The 25,451-nt window shown below is 41.9% G+C and overlaps 1 protein-coding gene across 27 annotated transcripts in view; it reads left to right on the top strand.

Annotated features, from left to right (window-relative positions):
* Positions 1–25,451, top strand: part of ptprfa (protein tyrosine phosphatase receptor type Fa) — a 361,887-nt gene that overhangs the window by 160,363 nt on the left and 176,073 nt on the right. For all 27 annotated transcript variants that reach the window (XM_026143460.1, XM_026143474.1, XM_026143473.1 and 24 more), the window contains one exon: positions 7,321–7,462. In XM_026143460.1, coding sequence (XP_025999245.1) covers positions 7,321–7,462 — 142 coding nt within the window. The remainder of the gene's footprint in view (positions 1–7,320; positions 7,463–25,451) is intronic.

The following is a 25,451-nucleotide window of genomic DNA, read 5'->3' as shown; positions in this document are numbered from 1 at the left end:
TGTCCTGTTCTTCCTTTTGTTGGAGGACTTCTTTATTTTTTTCTTCAGCTTCATCAAGCTTTCTTTGGAGCAGGTGATTCTGTTGGTCCATGTATTGGAGATCCCACTCTAGCTTATCAATCGTGGCTTTCCTGCCTTGAAGCTGCTCGGACATTTCTTTCACTTCAGCGCTCTTTTGCTTGTTTTCTTTGATGAGGAATACAATCTGCTCTCTGGCTTGAGCAAACTTGATCCCCCAGCCCTCATTAATAATGTTGATGTCGGGCTGGCGCTGTAGTGTTTCTTCCAGGTGTTTGTTTTGTGCTTCCATTTGTAAGCACTTCTTCTCCAGGTGAACTTTTTCTTTTTCAAGTTGTTGAATTTTGTTCTGGAGATGGTTGTTTTCACTCCTACTCTCCTGTAATGCCCTTTGGGTGGATAAGAGGCCATTTGGAGAAGTTGGCCGGCCACGCAAGGAAGGAGAGGCGGCGTAATCGTTTTGTTGGCGTTTGTATCCGATGACTCTGAGAGGTTTCCGAATGTTTCTGTAGTGAACGTTTGAAGGCTGCGAGGAAACGAACTAAAAGTTGCTGTTTCTCACCCTTACTTAAGGAAAAGCTTCAAAGGATCAAAGATCAGATTGTCACATGACATTTTGGAATCTGGAATGGGGATCTATTTTTTTTAAACAGTTTTCAAATTTAACTTAATATTTAAGTGTTTCTTACTTGACCTGCTTAGTCGATTAAAAAGTTAATTGCCACGAACACCCCTAATGTTATATAACAGACCACAGAAAAAAGACAGCTTTTTTCTGCGTGACAGAGCTGTAATAAATGTTTTGTTCTTTTTAATGATCCTACTTTTTATAAAAGGGAACATTATTTAAAGAATATGTATTTAATTAAAAAACTCTGTATTCATCTAAAGGGTATAACAAGAAGGGTGAGCTTCCTGCTCCAAAATGAAATGACCAAAATAAATGTATTTCTCTGCAATTACAAACTCTGTGTAAACAGTCTTGGTGTCAAAATAAAGCTAACGCTGGTGAGATGTCATCAGAGCTGTAAATATTACTGCAGATGTTACTATGTCAAAGTTACTGTGACTCAAACATAGAAAAATGTCTTTTTCATTTCCCTCACCTAATTTTTCAAAGTATTTTATAGCATATAACACCTTTGAAAATATGCTTTGGTTCCCATTTAACTCCAGAACATCATAAATCAAAATATGGATATTACCTGTCCACAGATTCATGGTGACGTAACTGCTCTTTTAACTGTTTGGTGTCTTTGCTTTGGTGTTTGTAGACATGGTTTACATGAGCTTTTAGCTGAGACTCAGAGGTTTCTGTGGACACTACTCATGTCAGCACTTATATTTCTGACCTCGTGTTATAATCGATTAAACGCGATCTCCTCCCTTTTGCCCTCATTTTTGATGCATGACATTCTCATAATAAATCAGATAAGATACAGTGGGGCAAAAAAGTATTTAGTCAGCCACCGATTGTGCAAGTTCCCCCACCTAAAATGATGACAGAGGTCAGTAATTTGCACCAGAGGTACACGTCAACTGTGAGAGACAGAATGTGAAAAATAAATCCATGAATCCACATGGTAGGATTTGTAAAGAATTTATTCGTAAATCAGGGTGGAAAATAAGTATTTGGTCAATAACAAAAATACAACTCAATACTTTGTAACATAACCTTTGTTGGCAATAACAGAGGTCAAACGTTTACTATAGGTCTTTACCAGGTTTGCACACACAGTAGCTGGTATTTTGGCCCATTCCTCCATGCAGATCTTCTCGAGAGCAGTGATGTTTTGGGGCTGTCGCCGAGCAACACGGACTTTCAACTCCCGCCACAGATTTTCTATGGGGTTGAGGTCTGGAGACTGGCTAGGCCACTCCAGGACTTTCAAATGCTTCTTACGGAGCCACTCCTTTGTTGCCCGGGCGGTGTGTTTTGGATCATTGTCATGTTGGAAGACCCAGCCTCGTTTCATCTTCAAAGTTCTCACTGATGGAAGGAGGTTTTGGCTCAAAATCTCACGATACATGGCCCCATTCATTCTGTCCTTAACACGGATCAGTCGTCCTGTCCCCTTGGCAGAAAAACAGCCCCATAGCATGATGTTTCCACCCCCACGCTTCACAGTAGGTATGGTGTTCTTGGGATGCAACTCAGTATTCTTCTTCCTCCAAACACGACGAGTTGAGTTTATACCAAAAAGTTCTACTTTGGTTTCATCTGACCACATGACATTCTCCCAATCCTCTGCTGTATCATCCATGAGCTCTCTGGCAAACTTCAGACGGGCCTGGACATGCACTGGCTTCAGCAGCGGAACACGTCTGGCACTGCGGGATTTGATTCCCTGCCGTTGTAGTGTGTTACTGATGGTGACCTTTGTTACTTTGGTCCCAGCTCTCTGCAGGTCATTCACCAGGTCCCCCCGTGTGGTTCTGGGATCTTTGCTCACCGTTCTCATGATCATTTTGACCCCACGGGATGAAATTTTGCGTGGAGCCCCAGATGGAGGGAGATTATCAGTGGTCTTGTATGTCTTCCATTTTCTGATGATTGCTCCCACAGTTGATTTTTTCACACCAAGCTGCTTGCCTATTGTAGATTCATTCTTCCCAGTCTGGTGCAGGTCTACAATACTTTTCCTGGTGTCCTTCGAAAGCTCTTTGGTCTTGGCCATGGCGGAGTTTGGAGTCTGACTGTTTGAGGCTGTGGACAGGTGTCTTTTATACAGATTGTAGAACATCTGACCAATGTTGTTCATTAATGCTGCTTTAATATACCTGTTCCATATTAGTATGCTGCGCATGCACGCAGTGAGACGGGAAGCAAGAGGAGGGAACCCGCCCCCGGGAATGGAATGACTAACGTGTAATGGTTGCTTTGTTTCGAAGTAAATGATGCTCGATGATATTCACAAACCCTGAGTCATTATTGAACGACAAACATGGTGTCAGAAGTTGTGGTTCGGTCATCTACTCCAGCACTGCCGACGGAGTGGTAAGACTAAAGTTTTCCCAGCACTTTACGGACGAAGCAAGCAAGTAACCAGCTAGCATTGCTAGGCTATCATAGCAAGAGGCTATTAAACGTCAGCGACCATGTCGGACGGATTCCGTAGACCAGACCCATTGGTGTTTTGTGGAAACATCGCCGAGAAGTGGCGTATATTCGAGCAGGAATACGACATATTTATAGCCGCTGCTCATTCTGATAAGGATCCTCGGACCAGAGCGTTCATCCTGCTAAACCTAGCCGGCTCTGAAGCCATCGAGCGGGAGCGCGCATTCGTTTATGCACCCGCTGTGCACGCGGGGGAAGGAGAACACAGACGACTGGTGACCGAAGCAGAATCGAGAGAAGACCCGGAATGCCTAAAGCGCAAATTTCGTGAACTCTGTAATCCCCAAACAAACATAACAATGGAAAGGCACAAGTTTAACACCAGAAACCAACGGCCAGATGAAACAATTGAGTCTTATGTGAGTGACTTAAAAAATAAGGCAGGCAGTTGTAAATTTGGCCAGCTTAAAGACGAGCTCATCAGAGATAGACTCGTTTGTGGCATAAACAGCGACAGCATGAGAAAGCAATTGCTGCGCGACAGCGACTTAACTTTGAGCAAAGCAATTGAAATGTGCCAGATATTCGAGCAGACAGATCGACATACGAAAGCTCTAGCGGCTCCAAAGCAAATGGCAGCAAAGGTCGACACTTTGCATCACACAATAAAGAAAAAACATCCACACAAAGTCAAGACAAAGACAGGCAATGTACGTCGTGCAACGCATCCAGAACATAGGCTCGCTCACGCAATCACAAACTGTAACAACTGCGGGGGCAGCCACGAGGCAAAAAGGGACAAATGCCCAGCATATGGCCAGCAATGCCATAAGTGCCAAAAATGGAATCATTTCCAGAAATGCTGCAAGTCATCACAAACACGGCAATTCAAAAAGAGACCCGTAAACCACATTGAAATGCAGGCGCACGGCAGCGATGAAGAAATGTTCTATGTGAATGGAATTGACATAGACACTATAAATCCCTGCTTTCCATACAAGAATGACATTTTCACCACGGTGCATATTAATGGAAAACCCTTAGAGCTCAAACTGGACACTGGCGCCAAATGTAATGTCATACCAGCTAACCTTTTTGAACAACTGAGACATGATGAAAAACTCATGCCATCACGAAACACTAAACTGGTGGCATATGTGTCATGGTCCTGGGCCATGTGGGCCCAGTATTCTTAGTTTTCATGTATTTTTGTATTTTGTTCTTTATTTAGGCCATGCTTCCTGGGTTGATCTGTTACGTTGTTCCTTATGTGTTTTCCCTTCGTGACTCTTACCCCCTGTGTGCCCCTCTGTGTATTTATGAGCCCTCGTCTCTCTTTGTGCTTTATTCTATGTTTTCCCTAGCCCGTTATGTCTGCGTTCTTCCCGTGCTCTCTCTCCTCCTGTCTGAACCTCTGTGCCTGTACCCGTCAGCGTTATGTTCACCCCGCCCTGTCTCGTTATGGTTATCTGTGTCACCTGTGTTCCCCGTGTGTTCCCACTTTCCTCGTTAACCCTCTGTGTATTTCTGTCTGCGTCTTCCTCTGTTCGGCGTCGCGTTCTCCCTCATGTTGTGTGTGCTCCTCCCTGTGTTTCTTGGCGAGCTTTGTATTTAGTTATCCCAGTTTAGTTTTGTATGTCCTACGTTCTGCCGTGCCAGCATTAAAGCTGTGTTCTTTAAGTTTATCCCCGTGTCTGTGAGTCTGCATCTTGGGTCCTTCTCCTGCCTGCCACACAGCGATCATGACAATATGGGGGAGAGGAAATTCAAACAGCTGGCACAGCAACACTCTCATGCCACTCTGCAGGCAAGGACTACCCTCTGCAGTTCTTCATAGTGAAACGAGACGTACAACCCCTACTTGGCTTACCAGACTCACTTCACTTACAATTAATCACACTAAACAAAGAAGTCCACCATGTGACTAAGGAAGTGGAAAGCACCTTTTCAGAACAGATCTTCTCAGAGTATTCAGACCTCTTCGAAGATAAACTTGGTAAACTTCCGGTTATCTATTCCATGAAAATAGACCCAGAAGTCACACCAGTAATAAAGCAACAGAACAGTTAAAACAAACCTACTTCACAAGCGCCAGGCACAAAAGAGATACTATGACAAGTCCAGCAGACCCCTCCGCCCCCTCATGCCAGGTGAGGTTGTGCGGATGCAAACGCGTCAAGGACATGACTCCTTAGGAACCATCAAGGAAGCCCGCGAAGAGCCCAGATCGTATATCGTCCAGTCAGGAGCTGGAGAGTACAGGCGAAACCGCAGACATATCCTCCCAGTCTCTGAACCGCCACCACCACATGGAGATTCCCGTGATGATTACACCGCAGCCCAACCACCTACCACTGACTCCCCACAGCAGATTCAAGAACCCGTGACACAAACCGACGAACAAACACATAGCCACACGCAACACTTCACACAAGCCCCAGTCCAGTCCCCCTGTCGCCCGGCACGTGATGCTTACATCACACGATCTGGGAGGGTCTGCAAACCAAACCCCAAGTATGAACACTAAGGCATTAGAGATGGACAGTAACACAAACAAAAAAAAAAAAAAAAAAAAAAAAAAAAGAAAAAAAAAAGTGGACAGTACAAGTGATGTGATGTCAGCAAAGTTAAATGCTCTCCGTGTCCTTACCAATGACACAGTTCAAGGTGTGAAGTAATTTGTTAATGTTTAGGCTAGAATGTTATGATATGGACATGTTGTTAACGTGTTATTGCTAAAGGTGTTGTTAGCAGTTTATACAGCCATAAGCTAAAGAGAGGGGATGTAGAACATCTGACCAATGTTGTTCATTAATGCTGCTTTAATATACCTGTTCCGTATTAGTATGCTGCGCATGCACGCAGTGAGACGGGAAGCAAGAGGAGGGAACCCGCCCCCGGGAATGGAATGACTAACGTGTAATGGTTGCTTTGTTTCGAAGTAAATGATGCTCGATGATATTCACGAACCCTGAGTCATTATTGAACGACAAACACAGATGATGAGTTCAAACAGGTGCCATTCATACAGGTAACGAGTGGGGGACAGAAAAGCTTCTTACAGAAGACGTTACAGGTCTGTGATAGCCAGAGATTTTCCTTGTTTGAGGTGACCAAATACTTATTTTCCACCCTGATTTACCAATAAATTCTTTACAAATCCTACCATGTGAATTCATGGATTTTTTTTCCACATTCTGTCTCTCACAGTTGAAGTGTACCTCTGGTGCAAATTACTGACCTCTGTCATCATTTTAAGTGGGGGAACTTACACAATCGGTGGCTGACTAAATACTTTTTTGCCCCACTGTACTGCAAATAATGAATCCTGCATCTGTGTGATTGAAAAGTGTGTGCAATGGCACTGTTTTAAAGATTTAGCCTAAATAATTTTGGCGTGAATGAGCCTAAACATGATGACTATTCAAAAGTGTTTACATGAAGATGTGATGTTTTTCTTTTTCTTCTATTAAAAAAAGAAAATGATAAAAATAAAATCTGTTTGAATATGTATTTTCCAAAGCTGCCATTTAAGTCGGTTCGTCGTTTTGTTTTGTTTTTTTAAATAAAGTTGTCTTCTGCAGGAAAACAACAACAGAAACCTGTTTGGACAAAACAGGGGGAATGTTTCAAAGTATGGAAACATTATAAATGATGAAAAAGGAAAATTCAGCTTGAAACACTGAACAAACTGAGTAGTAATAATCACACAATGGGATGTGACCCGTTTGAATGTCACATGCAGTATTTGGAGGTTGATTATTATATACCAGCATTGTAATGGATGGAGTGGTGCAGAGATGTTTTTGTTCCTCCAAAGGTCATAGACATGAATGCAGCCCACCTTCCTCCGAGCACAGTGGTGTTAGTGTTGTGAGTTAAAATGACGGCTTTTGCAGAAGTGGTTCCTGCAGTTGTGTAAATGTTTGGCATTTTAAAAAGGAGAAACTTCTCCTTATAATCAACTAGCACTCTTACATATGTTGCACACGTCTTAAAAGCATCCTGACAGACTGATAATGTAACGAATCATCTGGATAGCTTAAACTGTTTTGTCAGTTTAAGTTATTTCTGATAAAGACTGTTGATTGTAGTGCACCAAACTCATAATTCTCTGCATATGTAAGGATTGAACAGTTATTTCAGACTAGCGATACTAGGATACTTCCAAAGCTGTCTTGCATTCCTAAAAGCTTTAAGTTAACAGGCGTTGTGTCACACCCGCTCTTTGTCCGATTCAGGTGATTGAGTTTGACGACGGCTCAGGCTCAGTGCTGCGTATCCAGCCGCTGAGGACCCACCGCGATGAGGCCATCTATGAATGCACCGCCACCAACAGCGTGGGAGAGATCAACACCAGCGCCAAGCTCACTGTCTTAGAAGGTAAGACCTGACTGTCTGTCCACATCGCACTACCACTCTGACAGCCATGACCCTGTGTGGCTCTGACATCACAGCTTGTCTTTGTGCATACAGTCAACACGGCGATCTCTCCGCTTCACTTCCTCTGTGTTCAGTTTTAACCATGTAGTTGGTTTTTAGTGCTGAACGGTGTTACAGCAAAGACAATAAAGCTGTAAATGACTGCAGGTTAATGGCATCTGTAACAATGAACGCTGGTACGCTGCAACAGTGGCTGGTCCAGCAGCGGTTGCATGTTAGGGATGTGAGTCTTGACTTTCTCCCACACAATGTGGAAAAGATCATATGGGGGGTATTAGATTTTCTTCCACTGAACAAACTCAGTAAAGACCAGAGTCAACACTGTGCTACAAGAAGCTAAAGGGCCTGTGGTCTGTTTGTTTCTGGTTTTCCTTTCTTCGTGACATTCTGCGTCCAACGTAGAAATTTAGACACCCCAACATAGTTCCGATGGCCTTGAAAGCTCTTCCTCTGGAGGTAACTGTTTCTGACGGTCCACAAACAGGAGCAGTTTCTGCTGTCACGGAAACAGCAGAGACGTTAGATGATAAGGTTCTGGTTTGGTAGCATTAACCCTTTAAAGCCGGTCGGAGCGGGCACGCTCTGTTTTGCGCAACTACTTTTAAATCCCAGTATCACTGCAACCACGTAAGCTAATAATTTTTTTTGCATATGAAACCGGAGGAGTTGTACTTACATCTTATGCCATCAGCTTGTCCTCGGTCACAGTTTCCTTCCACATACAGCTTTGCAAAAACTGCATAAAAAGCACTTGCAGCAACAAAAACACAATATTCCAGAAACACGCTTTGCCGATCCGATCAGCTGTTCATAACACTTCCTACGTCCATCAGCGTGAACTATCGCATGTCCGCCATTACCTGCCCGAAACCGGACGTGACGTCATTTTCGTGGAAATGTAGTTTTTTTTTTACCATCAGGGCCTCATGAGCTTATACTGGTGTTTTTAAAAGTTATCTTTGACTTTATGACTTTCTGTGTCGTTTCTGGGATGCTGAGGACTCATATTGCACTGCTGGAAATAGTTTATTTTGATCCATATGCTGCTTTTTTGCAAATTTGCATTATAATATTTATTTTCGTTTTTCCTGCAGTGTATAAAAATTGGTGTAGTTCAAAAATAAAACTATGAAGACACTTAAAATAAATTTCCTGTGGAAACTATTTTGTGCAACTTTTTTGTATTTACAGTTTTGAGGGATAAACCTCTTAAATTTCTCTAACTAGAAATATATGTTAAAAAAAAAAAACGATTTTTTTGTAGTTTATTGCACTTTTTTGCAATTTATGTAATTACTATGCACTTAATGCAGACATATTATTAAAATCTGGGCTATAATGGTTGTATTGATGTATAGCAACTTGAAATGCTCCCAAAAATGGCTCCACAGCATGTAAAAATATAATATAAGCTCTGGTGGACTTGGTTCTGTGGTCGGTCTTAAAGGGTTAATGTGTTTGTTCATCTTTATTTTGTGTTTGGCATTTATAACAAGTGGTGGAATTTACATTTGGAAAGAGTCTCAGAGTTTCCACTGACCGTCATATGGAGGTGTTCTCCAAACTCAATGACAAATTGCAGTGTTTCACATTTCCTTTAATTGTCTCTAATATAGTGGCATCGAGGACTCACTGGTTACTAATTTTGCTTTGATTTTGTTGGCATTTCACATTAGTAGTAGTTCACATGGGAGTCTGCTGCAGCACTGTCTGTTACTTATCTATTTTTCTGTTTGTGTCTTATTCTGAGTTCAATCAGTCATTTGAAATGTTTGTTTTGTCTTTAGTTGCATTGCAGCTAAACCCACCGTTGCTCCAGTGGCTGTGCAACAGCAGATTTTCAGCTAAGCTCCCTGTTTCATGGAACAAAATGTCAGTCTGTGGTTTGGCTGTTGGATTTGTAAGTCCCAAACAAGGCCCAGTATCTCTGTGTGATCGTGTTTATTGAGCGGGAATGTGTTGAAAGTGATTTTGGCTGGGAACCTCCTGTAGGTGTGTCTCTAGACAGCTCTGTTCTTTGCCAGCGGCAAGATGGAGCCCAAACACATTTATTTAATTGACACTCTAATTGATAGACAAACAACCACGCAGAAAAAAGGGCTGTCTCTCTGGCAGCCTTTTCCAAATCACTCAGGAACCCGTTATACTTATTCTGCTATGTAGATATTGTCAGCAGTAAACACAGCCTGAGGCTCTGGAGCCTGTTGCAGCAAACAAACAGGACTTTTCTCTCTAAAACCACTCAGGGTCTTGTTAAAGAAGAGCGATGGGCAAGGCTGATAATCACTGTTAGCAGACTGATGTTTAATAGGTTTTATTTTCAAATCATGTACACGTATGTCAAACCATATCATCAGAGTGGAGATGCCAGAAGATGTTGAAAAATGTGACTATTTTCTAAAGAAATGCTACATGTAAATGACCCCAATCGCAGAGAAGAAACACGCGTGAAGCTGCTAAATCTGAAATGTATCATAACAGAAACATGTATTGATTATTCTGTGTTGTGCTTCCATCTTCTCACATTTTGAGAGAAGATCATATCTGACATATCAAACACTGTAACGCTGTCTCCTGCTCATTTAGTAAATGGTGTTTTTCTAGGTAAACACGTTACTGCTGCTGACTGTTCTCGTCGGGGGAGAATTATTATTTTTGGATGATTTTTGTTGCTTTACTTTCAGTGTAGCGGTTTGTCACTCAGTTAACCTGTGAAGGGCATTTGTTGCCATGGTCGGCACTTTACATCCATTTGCATTAAAGTGTGGGACTTTGGGATTGGTTACTGCTCACCTGCTCAGAAATTTAATCAAATGATTTGTATTTTTAGTAATATTTTTTCTTGAACTTTCGACCAATAAGGTTGAGCAGTTGTCATCTGTGAGTCTTTTGCATTGGCTTCCATCATACATTATTTTTGCATGACTTCATTTAGACGTCTGCTTTCTTTAAACGTCGTTTCAGAAATAATAATCTTGGTAATCACAATTGCTGAGTAGGTGGCGCCTTTTTACCCACTCAGCCGGTGGGGTGTTGTCGTCCCACTGTCAGGGAGGCTAGATCAACGTGACGTGGGAATTTCAAATTCATTTTATGGGTTCTTCAACTTAAAATCTAGGACGGGGTTGGATTTCAGTGAGCTCGGCCTCAAGGTCAAAGTCAGAGATCAGGTTTTCTGAAAATTTTGTGAATGTGACAACTCGCGAAGGCAGGTACTTCAGATCCTGAAATTGATACAAGGTCAGAGGTCAAGTTTTCTGAAGATCTTGCGTATGTGATAAGTTATGAACAAGGTGATGTAGAATTTTCATCTTGACACCACAGGTGTGTCTACTACAAATCTCGAGTGAGTTTGACTCTCAGTGGCCACGGCCTGGAAGTGCAGGCTTCCTAAGATCTTGTAAAGGAAGTGACCCAGGACATGAGACTTATACCATAGCTGAACTACAGTGGGGCAAAAAAGTATTTAGTCAGCCACCGATTGTGCAAGTTCCCCCACCTAAAATGATGACAGAGGTCAGTAATTTGCACCAGAGGTACACTTCAACTGTGAGAGACAGAATGTGAAAAAAAAATCCATGAATCCACATGGTAGGATTTGTAAAGAATTTATTGGTAAATCAGGGTGGAAAATAAGTATTTGGTCAATAACAAAAATACAACTCAATACTTTGTAACATAACCTTTGTTGGCAATAACAGAGGTCAAACGTTTACTATAGGTCTTTACCAGGTTTGCACACACAGTAGCTGGTATTTTGGCCCATTCCTCCATGCAGATCTTCTCGAGAGCAGTGATGTTTTGGGGCTGTCGCCGAGCAACACGGACTTTCAACTCCCGCCACAGATTTTCTATGGGGTTGAGGTCTGGAGACTGGCTAGGCCACTCCAGGACTTTCAAATGCTTCTTACGGAGCCACTCCTTTGTTGCCCGGGCGGTGTGTTTTGGATCATTGTCATGTTGGAAGACCCAGCCTCGTTTCATCTTCAAAGTTCTCACTGATGGAAGGAGGTTTTGGCTCCAAATCTCACGATACATGGCCCCATTCATTCTGTCCTTAACACGGATCAGTCGTCCTGTCCCCTTGGCAGAAAAACAGCCCCATAGCATGATGTTTCCACCCCCATGCTTCACAGTAGGTATGGTGTTCTTGGGATGCAACTCAGTATTCTTCGTCCTCCAAACACGACGAGTTGAGTTTATACCAAAAAGTTCTACTTTGGTTTCATCTGACCACATGACATTCTCCCAATCCTCTGCTGTATCATCCATGTGCTCTCTGGCAAACTTCAGACGGGCCTGGACATGCACTGGCTTCAGCAGCGGAACACGTCTGGCACTGCGGGATTTGATTCCCTGCCGTTGTAGTGTGTTACTGATGGTGACCTTTGTTACTTTGGTCCCAGCTCTCTGCAGGTCATTCACCAGGTCCCCCCGTGTGGTTCTGGGATCTTTGCTCACCGTTCTCATGATCATTTTGACCCCACGGGATGAGATCTTGCGTGGAGCCCCAGATCGAGGGAGATTATCAGTGGTCTTGTATGTCTTCCATTTTCTGATGATTGCTCCCACAGTTGATTTTTTCACACCAAGCTGCTTGCCTATTGTAGATTCACTCTTCCCAGTCTGGTGCAGGTCTACAATACTTTTCCTGGTGTCCTTCGAAAGCTCTTTGGTCTTGGCCATGGTGGAGTTTGGAGTCTGACTGTTTGAGGCTGTGGACAGGTGTCTTTTATACAGACGATGAGTTCAAACAGGTGCCATTCATACAGGTAACGAGTGGGGGACAGAAAAGCTTCTTACAGAAGACGTTACAGGTCTGTGAGAGCCAGAGATTTTCCTTGTTTGAGGTGACCAAATACTTATTTTCCACCCTGATTTACCAATAAATTCTTTACAAATCCTACCATGTGGATTCATGGATTTTTTTTTCACATTCTGTCTCTCACAGTTGAAGTGTACCTCTGGTGCAAATTACTGACCTCTGTCATCATTTTAGGTGGGGGAACTTGCACAATCGGTGGCTGACTAAATACTTTTTTGCCCCACTGTAGCTGTGAAAGTCTCCGTTTCCCAGAAATAAAATAACAAGCAGGAAGGTTGACCAGCTTTTACTAGTTTGTGTATCTGGTCATTTATTAACTTATCCTCCACGAAAGGGGAAAAATCTTTCAGTCTGACTTTTTGGGGGTTTGTGTGTCCACTACAGAGGACATACATGAACAGGCTGGGTCTCAGGAGGATATGGTAACAGCTGTTTATCCATTTAGATGCTGTGGTGTGTCTTACATCACGTGGATCCACACACACATTGCTGATTGTTAGACTAACAGTGGCTGGTTGGAAAATCTAAATGTACTGCGCAGTGTCAGCAAAAAAAATGTTTTTGTTTGCTTTCTCAAATGCTTCCTGTTGTTATGTAGGTTTGTGGTTTTACTTATTTATTGCTATACAGTTATTGTTTTCCATTTACAGTCTCTTTGTTTATTGTGTTTTAAAAAGTGGTCTGTCAATATTGAATTATTATTATGATCAGGAAAAAACAGGCATGCTGGCCAAATTCCTAATTCTGTATTCGCAAACAAAAATTAGTTGTGGAGCCAAAACTTGTCAGGGTGATGGTAAATGTGAAAATCAAAACAGCAGGGATTTATAAAAACAAACAAACACCAGAACGACTGCAGGTGTGCAGGGTAAGTTGCGTTATTTCAGGGTCTAGTTAGCCCTACTGCAGAGGAGCCCACGTAAAGTGGCAGATCATTTCAAATGTCAGCTCAACAAACATCAGCAAACACACAAACTGTGTGTTGCTAGCTAAAGGTCCAGCTGCTGTAGTTCACAGCGAGAGAAAAGAAAGAGAGCTAACTTCACTCTGAGATGGAGAAAGATAAGAAAGATAGGAGAGGAAGAAGAGAGGAAGAAGGTAAAGACTGCTCAGTGGTGTTTGATGAACTGGAAATGTAGAACTTGCATGCAAGTCCTCATGTTTTAAAATCAGATATTGGTTCTGTGCATGTCACAGTGTGTGCAAATCAAACTGAGGTAGACTAATTGTGTTATTTAAGGCTTGCATTGAACTCCTCTGCAGTTTAGTGCAGGATAAACAGGTTAGTTTGCTGCACTGTGATGGAAAGAGTAAAGACCAGTCTGTGACTGGTGCACAGTGGCCGTGGTTTCATGCTCACAGTCAGCTTACATCAAGAGTAGGAGGGATTCATATGATTTTTGACTGAATTTTCCCTTCATACCAACTTTAAAGTGTCTAATGTGTTTACTGAACCATGGAAATGAAACATCTGCTCACATCTGGTTGAATTCAGGTGTACATCCACAGAGAGCAGCAGGTCAGCTGATCACAGCTGGCACACTAAGAAAATCTACTGGAGCTCTCAATAGAAATTATTGTGAGTTGTGATTCTTTTCCACTACGACCAATTTTAGGGTCCCCCCCACCTGCTGAACCCCACTTTAACCCTCGACTGCACAAATATTCTTGTTTAGAGGCAAAGTCAAGCTGTACAACGTAGACAACAGAAAATAGAAATGTATGTTTTATTTTTCCTTCTTATTCTTATAATTAGAAAAAAAGTTAGAGTAAAGTTTGTGTTCCCATCTACTAATATTATTGTATCCTTGTGTTAATACAGCACACGGCTCCTCCAAAGAGCTCCTTTTACGTTCTTAGCTTCAGTGCATTTCAGAGCTGGTACTTTCTACTTTTACTTGAGTAAAGAGGTTGAAACAGTACTTCAACTGTTTACTTGAGTATTTTTCAACAGTAGTATTTGTATTTCTACTTAAGTACAGAATGACTGTATTGCCAACTCTGCCTCTTAGCGAGCATCTGCACAGCCAGTATCCTCACACAAACCCAGAGTGAACATATTCCAACCTCAGCAAAGCAGGAAGAGCCTGATCTTGATTCAAAAGACACCTTGTGTAACTAAGTGGTTCTGACAAAAGTGCATTATTGTGTAGATCCGGGGTCTCAAACTCGTGGCCCGTGGGCCATTTGCGGCCCACGTCACTTCTACTTGCGGCCCGCATATTGATGTGAAGAAATTTTTTTTAAAAATTATTATACGAAAAATGATTTAATACGACGGCAGAATGTTACAGGCATGGCCTTTTAAGACTGTGGCCTCATGGGTGGTGTAGTCCGTGCAGCAGGGAGAACGTGTGGGACCGCCCCTCCCGCTGTGTGAGTGTGAGGGAGGGAGAAAAAGGAAAGTCGAAAAGTACGAGCTGTCACCGAGCAGAAACGGGAGCTGGAAGCATGTAAATATAATAATAACCACTGACGAGCCCAGCTGTAAGTAAGCTGTTAAGACTCGACTGTACGCTGTGTTCCTGTTTTCCTCCGAAACAATAAAGTTCTGCTGGAGCAGCCTTTCAGCGCCTCTCTCTGTCTCTCGCTAGCAAAGCTGACCCAGACAGTAAAGCTCGTTCGTGGCTACGAGCCCCACACGGACCCGACGTTTTCGCCAGAGTTTACTTACCGCGGTTCGGAGCCGCCGACCTGGCCGAGGTAACGAGAGTGCAAACATGTTGAGGGCTGAGTTAGTTCAGCAACAGATTTATTTGGAAAGAAAACTATTTTCACTTGCAGTTGAAAACGCTTATACGCTTGCACGCTTATACCTGCATTTTTATTTTATTAAATACAAACAAAATTGTAGCAAAAGTGCTTCACGTGTCTGAAAGAGCTGTTTATTTGGTAGTTCAATGAAACCACTGTACTACACTGTCTGCTGCTGTCAAATGCATTTCATTGCAATGTTGACCCTGTGCTAACTTTTGTACTGAAACTGGCTGTATCTATGATTTTGAATGTGCAATGATTGTGTCACTGTGTTTGCTTATGTAGTTATAGCTTTGCTTTAAGCTACTTCTGTCTATGATCATTTCTAACAGGTTTAATTATGACTACACACACAATTATGACTTTTTTTGTTTTACTGACATAATTGTGCTTTGCTGAGTACTGTATTTAAAATGCAAAATATATGCAAAATGAAAAACAACAACAACACATCAACACTGATTCAAATTAATTGGGCACTACAAACCCACTCGGGGAAACCATTTATTTATGCACCCTATGATTTCCTCTCGTTTTCCATATTGTATGGGCTCAAGTGTCAACATGTACAATCAGATCATGTCCTCATAAAGTCAGGCTGTGAAAATAACAGAAAGCTTGTCCAGTGGCATCGCTGTCACACCCGCAGAGATGTTGACAGCTTTGTTCATCTTTGTTTTCTTCAATGACTTTCCAAGAATACCAAATACTTCACAGTTACTTCCAAGAGACACCATTTGTTCAGCCTGTGATTATGATGTCAGTTTACATTTCAAAGTTTCAATCTCTAATTCTAATAATCTTAACTTGCATCAAAACTTTTAAAAAAATAGTTTTTTGTGCTTGAGGTTAGGATCACGTCAAAAGGACCAAATACAAACACACAGGGTTTAATTCCAACCCCGATCGTTTCCTTAAAACAATTCAGTTTGTCTTTGTTTTAATTAAGTCTCCTGAACACTGCGTCTGTTCCATTGACGGCGGTCTCTAAGAGAATCTAAGAGCGACATTGTTCAGCTGTTTGACTGAACAATACATTCTGTCAGTAGTCAAATTTAAGAGCTTTTAGTGGGCTACATAAATCTGAGTTAATGGTATCAATGTGCTTCAGAAGGCTGCATATCCATCTCAATATTTCACAACTGCTCATGACTCTGTCCTCTCAAAGCGGAAGAATACATCATAATGAGACCTACTTTCATTCCAGGCTCCATTTTTTTGTTTTCATCACTGGGTTTGTCTTTTCTGGAAAAAAAAAAGTGACGCTGCTCTCAGCATCTCAGTCTGTGTGTGAGTGTCAGTCTCTGAGAGAGTGACAGCTGAAGAAAGAATGGAAATACAAAACAGCAAAAGCAATAACTGAGAACGCTAGCAATGAGCAAGGGAGAGGATGAAGACGCGGGCGAGTCGACAGCAGGACTCTGGGTAATGAGAGTGCAGCATTAGTCATGAAGCGAACCGATAGAGAGCTTAAGGGGATGAAGGGAGGGAGACGGTGAAGACAGCAGGAGCTGAAGCCAGTACAATGCAGACGGAGAGGAAGAGGTGCTTCTCACACGTGGGAGTTGTATTCCTTCCCGCACAAAACATCATATACTTTTCTCTTTTGCTTGATTGTGACACTCAGGAGGAGCAAATGCACATCACTCCAAACAGGCTTCCTGCACTTGTTATGGCCCCGAGTGGAACTGCTGGTTGCACTGATAGGCACTGAATCAACATCAGTGTCTTTTAAAGTGCTAGATTTCCTGTCTTACTGTTTTCCTGTCTTCTGCTGCTCGCTCTCCGTCTGTAATAACCAATCTCTGTGAAGTGTTTTTCCCCTCTGAGATGCCCTGCCTAAGGGCACTTTGACAGTAAAGGTGGGTTGTGTAGATATAACAGTGCTAGAGTTCTCTTTGTGCTCTGGCAGAATTTATATTTATGTGTCTCGCTATAAATGGCCATGTGCAGAACTTTTAGAGATTTTCTGAAATGCTGAAACTCTAATTCGTATTCTCTGAACCAAATGCTCAGTGGCCTGGAGACATTCATTTACTCAATCACTCCCTTGGCAAAACCTTAAACAGGTTCCACACACGCAATTTGCAAATCTTATTTATTCTTTTTCCAAAATTCTAAACACATTCCCACTGAAGCACATTTTTGCACCATGATGCGTAATGCTAACCAGAGATGGCATAAGTTGAGCGCAGATGTCACTGGTTACAATGAATACAACATTCGGTCACACTGGTTACTAATAATAAGGAGCCGTGGCTCTATTCCTCCCCCTGTCAAATGACAGAGCTCTCCACCAACGTGTCAGGAAACTATAGAGAGAGCGTTTCAGACATCACACTCGGATGCTTCTGGGTGGAAGCAGCTCTGACATGTCCTGCTGCGAGGAAATCCTCTTGACCAAGGATCTGTCGAAATTTTGTCTCTCAGCTGGCCTCCGTGTCCCCTCAGAAGACCTAGAGGCAGTGGCCGAGGACGAGGTCTGGGAAACTCCACATGGACTGCTTCGCCCATGTCCCAGACCCAGGCTAACTGTGGAATATGGATTGTTGCTAATGATAAAATGAAGTGTAATTTTAACAGGTAGGATGTAAAACCTAATTTACCTAATTCAGCTGAAATTTTGGTGACTAAACCATGTTTTTCTTCATGGAATGAAAGGAGGAGCAGAGAGTGCGACCCAATCTCAGCAGGTTCTCTGGGAGCAGCATAATCAGGAGAAATTGCCACATGTAATTGCAAGACAGCCAAACAATGCAATTTAGACTTCATGAAATATAGCACAGGGTTGTTCACTTAAAATGAAGTTTGAGGACATCCAGGTCATAACAAGGAGCAGAGATGCTCAAGTTCTCCCAGGCACGAAAAATGAAGCAGGCGCTGAACATAAACTGTATATAAAAGATGAACTTAACCAGTCTGGTGGCGTGATGTTCCATGGCTGTGTCCATCCTGACTACAGAGCGGGCTCTGCCAGATTTACCATCACTCTGGTTGAAACATCCAGTTCAGTAATAATGTCAAAGGTGGAGCCTAGAAGACGATGAATGGATACAGATTTCTGTGACCACAGCAGTAAATCAAAGCATCCACACAACTTTTTTTTAAAGATTATTTGTTTAGCATTTTTGCCTTCGTATGATAGTACAGCAGAGAAGATGGACAGGACACTGGGGAGTGAGAGAGGGGAAGACACGCAGATCCAAACCCGTCCCGCTTCACTCGGGCCATGTGGCCTGTGGTTGCTCCCCCGCTGAGCTAAAGTGGCGTCCCGACAGAGACCAAGGCTGATTTTGCACATGTTTATTTATGCTTTAAAGTTGAACATTTTAATCTTCTTCATTTTAGACTCAATCTTAACTTTCCATTAGAGGAACTGCAGTTTTTACACTTCTGCATCATTTCTCTGCATTTTTACCACCGTGCTACAAGTTAAGTAGAGAAGAAGCCAAAACTCTCTCATATGTAATCGGTGGTTTGAAGACTAGATGCTGCATTTTCAGCTACAGTACTCTGATGAACTGTCAGAAGACAGTTATTGAGGTAGAAGAACATATCAAACTTTAATCGATTAACAGCATCGGCCAATTCTCCAGCGCACAAGTGAACACAGAGAAAGTACACAGAGAATATCTAGGATTAAAATATGTGTCAATACACAATATAGCACAACATTCAGCCTGTACTGTGCTGTGACACACGATGTAATCATACTATATTATAGGTCTCGCTCTCTTTCTGGAGAAATGTTTGTATTTCTATGCAGAGACTGTTTGGTCTGGATTCTGTAGAACGAACACATGAATCCATTGTTTGGATGAACCCGGGTTCAGTCTCACAGAGGACGAGGAGAGGCAGGAGCATAATTAGCCAACAGGGATTTGCGAGGACCTCGGACGGGACTTTGGCAGTGCGTCGATTTGTTGAGGGTGTCAAGAAATGTTTCTTATCTATTGTGGAAAAACTGTAATCGCTGGATCATCATGCCTCCGTCAGTGCTGCTGTTCTCTTTCTGTTTGAGTTTGTTCAGCTGCATTTGGATTTGGTCTAATTATCCTCAGCTGGATTTAGTTTGTGTTCTCACATCTGTCTCTCTGAATCTGTCTTCATTTATACTGCATGCTTCCAATGGCTCGTGCTTGGATTTAACCATGAAGGTCATTACTCTGAGTAACTAACCACATCTCTAATTATTTCAAGTAATTTATTGGCAGTAGTCTATCATCTTCATATACCAAGGCTAAAGCAGGAAACTGCACTCAAGTAGCTTTTAGCAGCTCATTATATGACATTTAATGACATACAACAATGGTAAAGTCCGGGAGTAGGCTTCTTATTCATGTACTGCCACTTTCATGGTGTTGTGCCGTAATGTTGATTGGCTTTTACTTTCAGCTGCTTCCAGGTCAACTGAAAATGCCGTTAACCATCAAACAAAGCCTTAGCTGATTAGTTGGTGCCTGCATGGGATGTTTTGGTGCTTATTTTGGGACTTCTCTGTACTGTGCAGGGTAGGTTGGGTTGGGTTAAATATTTTTGCTCAAGGACAAATTTGACCTCGTGGTACATTGAACCCAGGATGACATCACCAACCAAGAGTCCATGTTGCAGCCTCAGGACGTGATATGGCTAATTAGTTTCTTTATAGTCCTGTTCCTGCTCTAGCACTCTCCATTTCCTGTGTGCGCGTCCACCGTCGTTTCGGCCATTTAAAAAGGCATTAAGACGGCAGAGAGAGCGAGACAGAGGGAGAGAGGAAGAGAGCTGTCTGAGCTGGATTAGCAGTGATAAATGACACATTATGAAAGATGAATGATAGCTGCACTGCTGCTACACACCCAGCAAGTTTATAAAACTGAGCCTTTGACCTGCAGGGATTGTTACACCATGACTCAAGCAGGGATAATCATGGGGCATCAGTGTCATCATCAGCATCTTAGGGATGGTTGCTCTGAAAATGTCAGAAATCTCCAACTTAGCATTGTAAGACCTGGTAATTAAATTACTTTTGACTGGCGAGGTGTGGAAAGCCAAGTGCCGTTGCAAAAGGATCTGCACGAACACAAAAGGGATAAAGTTAAACCAGTCAAAATGATGACAAAATGTGCACAAACATACAGTATTCAGTGAGATGAAGCAGAACTCCAGTAGAGGAGATATCTTTGCACCAGATTCTCTGCCTACCAGCATTTCTAAAAACCTGAACTGACATTCAATCAATTCATGCAAAACATACAGCAAAGTGTGGTAAACATGTGAGGAGGCCCTTAGTCCTATTTCTGAACAGCAGAACTGAGGATGCCATTTTGACACAAGATGAGCACATTAACATCCACAAAATATGCCCTGAAAATGTTACTAAACATTTGCATGAGCCCAGCCTGCACAGGTATAAATGCTGGTAACAACATCAGCCGCTTGTACAGGCTTCCCCGTAGGCTCTACAAATCCCATTTTAGAGATTTGCAAGTTGCACATTTAAAGGCTGCAGTGTTCGTGGTAGTATAAATCACAGACTTATCATCCAGGAGACTTTGGGACCTCTATGTTTGGATTTTTTGATTTTAGTTCTTCTTTTACTTTCATTTCTTACTTGGTTGCAGTTAGGAAAGATCATGTTTTGAGCTAAGTAGCATCCCACAGTTTTTTAAATTTTCTATGCTGATGATTACTTTGGGAAGACTGACCAATAGCTTGCACTACATCTCCATGGATCACAACTTCACAATTTCCAGGTGTAAACGAGACTTTTGTAGTTGTCTGATCATGGTTGGTCTTAGTAGGCGACTAGAGCTGATAGAGAAATGACTCTCAGAGGTATCAAGTTCACGGCCGATAACTTGTCAACCATAAACATTTTATAATTCTCTGATCAGGAGCTAAATATGAATACGAAGCAAATGACAGTGCCTGGTATAATCCTCCTGTTGGATGTTTGCCCTGCTGAAAGCCAAAAAAAATGGCTTCTTGACTGATAACTTTGCTAACACAGCTGGATTTTACACTTTCCCAGGAGTCTTAAATCTTTTATATGACAGCAACGTTTACATTGGAAGCTCCGAGTCTTTCTGTTGGTCCGTAGATGTGTTATCATTCACAGTTTGATCAACTGGAGTTTCTTTGAAGTTTTGGCTGTTTCCAGAAAATGACGTGGGCATGAAAATAGTCTGACTTACTAGCATAAATTTCACTGACTGGTTCTAAGGGAAATGTTAGAACACAAATGGGTTTTTTATTTATCCAGATGTGGAGAAAACATCATCTGTGGGGAGGAACTTAACTGATGCAAACTTAAAGTCGGGTAATTAATGATGTTATGTCTATCTCTAAGTTGAGCTTTGACATTTTTGTCAAGTATCTGTATTTATTATAGTTTACATGGTCCTCAACATGAACTCGTGACTGGCAAGTACACATGATCCACCAGTTTAATACACAAACATTTGATTGCTCACACCAGATAGCGTATTAGTCAACCTGTAAATACTGGAAATGTGTCCTGTAAGTAGGTTTGTCATTCCTGAGAATAACCCAGATGGCGCCATAGAGCAAGTTGCAGCAGATATCTTTTCCAAGTACAGAAGGTCACACCTGCCATACAGTTGTAGACTTTGGAGAGACTGTAATACTTAAGACAGTGAAGTTTCCTTATACCTTTCCCAAGCAGACCTGTTCCCTCTCGGCACCATCCCACTAGTCTGCACTTAATGATCCAGACCCTGAGCTGCTTATCTGCTGCTGAGACCCTGCTGTCTCAGCAGCAGCTCTTCTCTTGCACTCACTCGTCTTTCATGCACACAAAAGCTTTTGGAAAACACTCTTGCAGAGCAGAATGAACGCCATGATTTTATGCATTTTTGTGTTTTGACTGGAACATTTTTAAAGGGGTGATGCTCCATCCTGTCACATGCCTCATAGATTTGTTAATTACTTAAAAGTGTGATTTTATTGGAGGCTGCTGCTGTAGAGCAAATGTTGGGGTTCTGTGCTTGATCACACGTCATCCATCCTATGCTCGAATCCCACTGAAGCACAGCAACCATTTCAACTGTACCAGGCAAAGCATTCAGTGAACACACTCGTCAATCAAACTGGACTTTGGGGGTCAAATGGGCACAGTTCAGACTGCCTACTGAGAGTTTACTCTGAAAACCAGACTATAAGATATTTCAGAGATTGAATTTTGCAAAAAACTTTCTGCAAGACTAAAATTCCCTTTAAGATTATTTCTCTTCATGCTCATCGTGGAAATTTCAAAGAAGAAATCTGTCAGAGAAAAGAGCAGTTTTTGGGCCACAGACGACCTGTGAGAAAGATGTGAAAATGACCATGGCTGAATACAACTGAGAGACTTTAGGAGCACCTAAAGATACATGTTAGGCACGAACATGATTGAAACAGATGTCTTTAGCATGATGCTGAGGACACGGAGTGTTGATATGTTTTATTCTTTCCAGTATAGAGTGAATAAACAGCTGACACAGGTGGGACTATTAGGTGTGTTTTGCATTTCTGTTCCCCTCTAATATGTTTAATGTCTTGATTAAAAGTCAGGATGGTGCATTTGTCTCCAAACTTTATGAACATATGATACAAATAAACAGGAGAAATAGGAGTTTCTGTTTCTTGCTGCAGTTGGAGTGACCGTGGGAACACAGTGGGAACTCACTGCGTTCACCAGCCTTTCACTGTATTTTAAATATTCAGTATGTATTTAAAAATGCCACTTAGATTGTTTTCAACCATCTCTGCAATTAGACGTCATTAATGAAAATGGGGAGTCTGCATTTGTTCTAGATTTTACCACAAACCCACAGTGGAATATAATTACATGTGAATAAGTTAAAGGCATACGAGGTGAACTGCACTGTTTTGGTTGCTTTCTCATGTTGATTCAAATAAGCAGTGTCGTCTGGATCAGGAAGAGGGAAGCTTGGTTGCACTGAGCCTCTCTGCTCTCTGTAGATATCCTGAACACTCCTTGTCTGACCAAACATCTTCATCTTGACTGCACACATGCAGAGACTGAAAAAATCTTCTACATGGAAAGTGAAAGAATTTTGTCTGATATTCCAAATTGTGCCTTTTTGTCTGAATTTGCATTTTGAGGATTTAGTTTCTGTGGCAGAAATCACAAAAAAGAAGAGAAAAAACCACAGATGAAAATCTGACACAAACAGCTCGTGGTGCGTGACATCCCTGCAGTGTGCTCTAACAACATTAGACTGCTTAACATCTTCAGCAGTGGAGCTTATCAGCCATGCATTAAAGCTTTTTGCTAACAGAGCAGTTAACCATTAATGGGGAATCAATCATCAAGCGGGTGTTGCAAGCCAACCAGTCTGCCTGTCACAACTTCAAATGCTGAGTGGGAATTAAAATGGTGTAAAATGAGAGAGGCAAATCTCTGGGTTGGAATTACTCTGCAACGGAGCAGAACACTCTAAAAGGTCTCTGAGCTCCAGGCTGTGTGGAGGTGGTGCACAGCATTAAAATGACAGTACATAGCTTTAGAAGTGACCTGTGACCCTGCTGGGCTTGGAGATGGAGGGAGGCCAGTATGTTAGGGGCTCCTGACCTGACCCCAGCAAGGGGCCCCTTGCAGTGTTCAGGTCATGTGCAGGCTTTACACACCTGTTTCCGGAGGAGGACGTGACCTAATGGCTGTAACTGCCACTTTCACTGCAAGTCAGATGCTCCTGTGCGTGCTTTCACACACTGCAGTGTTTTATGTCGCAGAATATGAAGAGGCAAGTGGTGGAGTGAGGCTACACTACGTGACGGACCTTATGAAACGATGTAGGCTCATATTTTAGGTTGTGACTAACATATGAGCAAAACAAAACAGGGAAAAAATGCACTCATGCCTCAAACTGTGCAAGTTTTGGACTCTGATAATGGAATTCCAAAGCTACAAATTTAAAGGCTACCACAGCCCAGAGTAGGGCTGCTCGATTATGGCAAAAATGATAATCACGATTATTTTCACTGAAATTGAGATCTCGATTATTTGACGATATTTATTTAACCCTTTAAGACCTACCATAGAACCAAGTCCACCAGAGCTTATATATATATATTTTTTTTTACATGCTGTAGTGCCATTTGTGGGAGCATTTCAAGTTGCTATACATCAATACAACTGTTATAGCCCATATTTTAATAATATGTATGCATTAAGTCCATAGTAATTACATTAATTGCAAACAAGTGCAATAAACTACAAAAAAAATTGAAAATCGCTTTTGTTTTGTTTACATATATTTCTACTTGGAGAAATTTAAGAGGCTTATCCCTCAAAACTTTAAATACAATAAAGTTGCAAAAAATAGTTTACAACAACAGGAAATTTATTTTGAGTGTCTTCATAGTTTTATTTTGGAGATACAGCAATTTTTATATACTGCAGGAAAAACAAAAAACAATCCTATGATGCAAATTTGCAAAGAAAACAGCAGGTGCATCATTTCACTGTGGGAAGTGTTATGAACAGCTGATAGGAACGGCAAAGCGTGTTTCTGGAATATTATGTTTTTGTTCCTGCAAGCGCTTTTTATGCAGTTTTTGCAAAGCTATATGTGGAAGGAAACCGTGACCGAGGACAAGCTGATGGCATAAGATGTAAGTACAACTCCTCCGGTTTCATATGCAAAACAAATTATTGCGCTAGCTTACACGGTTCAGGTTCTACAGGGATTTAAAAATAGTTACGCAAAACGGAGCGTGCTGCTCTGACCGGCTTTAAAGGGTTAACAATGACTTTAAAAAAATAATATAAAATGGTGTGCAACACCACTGAAGTTTTTTTTTTTTTTAACTCTTTTCAACCAACGGCAGTCACTCTCCAAATAACTTCTGCTTAGCTTTCCGAGCTTCCCTCGGGTCCTCTTAATCAGCGGTCTCCAACCTTTTTTGCGCCACGGACCGGTTTATGCCCGACAATATTTTCACGGACCGGCCTTTAAGGTGTCGCGGATAAATGAGGGAGGGGCTAATAATCGGCTCAGTCATTTTTAATGATCGTTGAAAGCCCAGATCGTAATCGTGATTCAAATTCGATTAATTGAGCAGCCCTAGCCCAAAGTGTACATGTAGGGAGAGCCGTCAGCCTCCACTACATGACACGTGGTATTTGTGTCAATAAACAGCACTGTAATCTTTGTAGCTGTACGTTGATGAGAGGAGTTTCAGAGCAGCACAGAGAAAAGGCTTTACCAGTTCACTTCCTTGTGCCTTGGCCACGAGGAGGCTTTACCATTTAAAATGAAATGCTATGAAGTCTATAAATATAAGTGCTGCTCCATATTTGCACACTATATTCCCAATAGTACTTAGTACAAGTATTAG

Source organism: Astatotilapia calliptera, chromosome 15 (genome assembly GCF_900246225.1).
Source record: "Astatotilapia calliptera chromosome 15, fAstCal1.2, whole genome shotgun sequence".
In the NCBI taxonomy this organism is placed as follows: domain Eukaryota; kingdom Metazoa; phylum Chordata; class Actinopteri; order Cichliformes; family Cichlidae; genus Astatotilapia; species Astatotilapia calliptera.
Note: the sequence above shows the minus strand (reverse complement) of the source record. Positions and strands in the feature narration are given on the sequence as shown.